At 32.7% G+C, this 2,375-nt stretch overlaps 1 gene segment (V, D, J or C); it reads right to left on the bottom strand.

Moving 5' to 3' along the window:
• Positions 1-1,582: 1,582 nt before the first annotated feature.
• Positions 1,583-2,375, bottom strand: LOC132133635 (immunoglobulin kappa variable 4-1-like). The segment is given in 2 exon segments: positions 1,583-2,162; positions 2,280-2,375. Coding segments are annotated over 2 exon segments (342 nt in total).

The raw sequence follows: 2,375 nt of genomic DNA, 5'->3' as shown, positions 1-2,375 counted from the left end.
CGCTCTTTTTTTTTTTTTTTGCAGAACTTATAATTATATGTAATTATATATGTAACTTATAATTATATATAATGGGTTTGCATAATAGCACGAGATTATATAGGAGCACAATGACCAGGTTAAATATTTTGAATAATTCATCATAATGGATCAAAGAAAATTGCCTTAAATATGGCTCTCATCTCCCAGCAAAAGTTCTGTGAAGTTTTTATTATCTTGAATTTATGAGGAATCTGTTTTGTTCTGATTTGAGTATTTAAAGAGAATCGACGAAACATCTCCAAACAAAACTTCCCGCACACTTGCCATGTGTCTCTCTATTTACCAGGTATGATAACTCTTTGAAATTATTTGGTGCTATTTTTTCTATTTCTGTGTTTCGTATTTCATGCTGATCCTTTGTGTAACCAAATTTTAATTTATTGTTTTTTTAATTTATGTATTCTCTTTCTTGATTAATTTATTCTTTATGATTTATTTTTTATTTTTCCAGGCAAAATAGACATTAATTCTTGATTTATTTTAGTCTCTGCTGAAATCATGTGGAGGCTGATGTTTCCTCAAATCTGTGTCAGGAGAGAACAGACTAAAGGCTCATGACTGAGCAAAACAGATCTTTTTAATTCTGTCTATCACTGATTCAGCAAGTTGTATTGAAGTGACTTAACAAACTACACTTTTTGTTCTGAGCGAGCAGTAGGCGGCTGGACTTAAAGGTAAAAGTTAATCTTGCACTCTCTGATTAAGATCGGACTGGTGAGTTTGTGATCATGAGATCTGTGTACAGACGACGTGAGACTCAAATGCGACATCGTGTCCCTGATGAACGAATAACTGAAAGTATGGGATCTTCAAAATAATCAAATATCTAAATGAATACAAAATCAATATTTGTGATAAGTTCTGAATTAGAAATACAGTCTACATTTTATGATAGCTTGAAAATTGGAGTCAGATTAAACAGAGCTAGACTAAAATTGAAACTAAATCCTGATAAATTTTGCAGGAGCATGAGTAAAGATCTGCACACATTATTCTTTCACCCTCGCCATTGGATTTCTTCATCGGGGTGTTCCTTACATACTGAATAATTAATTATATATATTATAATATATTGTCACAAATTTTTAAATATATGAAAAGCAGCAGTTCCTTATGTATTATTCAATATATTGTAATATATTAACACAATATATTATTCTCAATATTTTCAATATACCATTAAAACACAATATATTGATCATTCATATATAAGGAAATAGTCTTTGCATATGGGAATATATTGATCATAAATATATGGAAATATATATATTTTTTTTCATAAGGGCTTTGCTGGAGCTCATTCTTTCCTTATTCAATGAAGTGAATTTGAGCTTCTTACAGTTTCATGATAGATATTCCACTCTTGTTTTCTTTGGTTTACACTCAGTTTTAAAGTGAAATTGAGTGACTGTTGCTCAGATCAAGTGATAATAGCCGTAATAGGGTCTAATATGATTTCGTTCTTGTCTGTTGAGGTTTGATGGGTTCTGAAGTGGTCTAATGTTCAGAGTAATGTTGAGTTTTTGAAGACCTGTTTGATTTTTTGCTGTCTGTGTGACAAGAAAACCTTTAAACTTAAAGATGTTACTCATTCAAACGAGGCTTCGTCAAGTAAACTTCAAAGTATATCACAATAAACTTCTCCATCTGTTTGTATTGTGTTATTAGTGTTTGTGTTGATCAGTGTTGTGTGTGATTGTGTTCATCAGCAGCTGCAGTATCTCTCAGCTGTATCAGTGCAGTCACTGTGACTCTGACTGACGGAGGTTTTTGTACGACTCTTTATCACTGTGTGAACACACGTTTACTGTTTGGATAGTGGAAACTCTAACAGTAATAATCTCCTGTATCTTCAGTCTGTACTCCACTGATGGTCAGAGTGAAATCACTGTTAGATCCACTGCCACTGAATCTAGATGGAGTTCCAGTGAAACGGGTTGATGCAGCATATATGAGGAGTTTAGGAGCTTCTCCAAGTTTCTGTAAATACCAGCTCATCCATATCCCATTACTATCACTGTACACATTACTGCTGGTTTTACAGTTTATTCTGACTTCTTGTCCTGGTTGAGCTGCTGTTATTGATGGACTCTGAGTTACAGTGTACTGTCCTCTACACTCTGAAAGAAAGAAAAAAATATATAATTATGAAATTGTTTATGATTAATATTTTACACTTCAAAGAATGAAAGAATAAATAAAAATAAATTAAATTATACACATTTTATCACACAAACCTTGAGCAAACAGTGTGAGGGTCCAGATGAGGATGATGATGTTGTTCATTGTTGTTGTTGTGTCTTGTGTGATGATGAAGATTGTGTTCTGTTCTG

This window comes from Carassius carassius, chromosome 50 (assembly GCF_963082965.1).
Source record: "Carassius carassius chromosome 50, fCarCar2.1, whole genome shotgun sequence".
Taxonomy (NCBI): Eukaryota; Metazoa; Chordata; class Actinopteri; order Cypriniformes; family Cyprinidae; genus Carassius; species Carassius carassius.
Note: the sequence above shows the minus strand (reverse complement) of the source record. Positions and strands in the feature narration are given on the sequence as shown.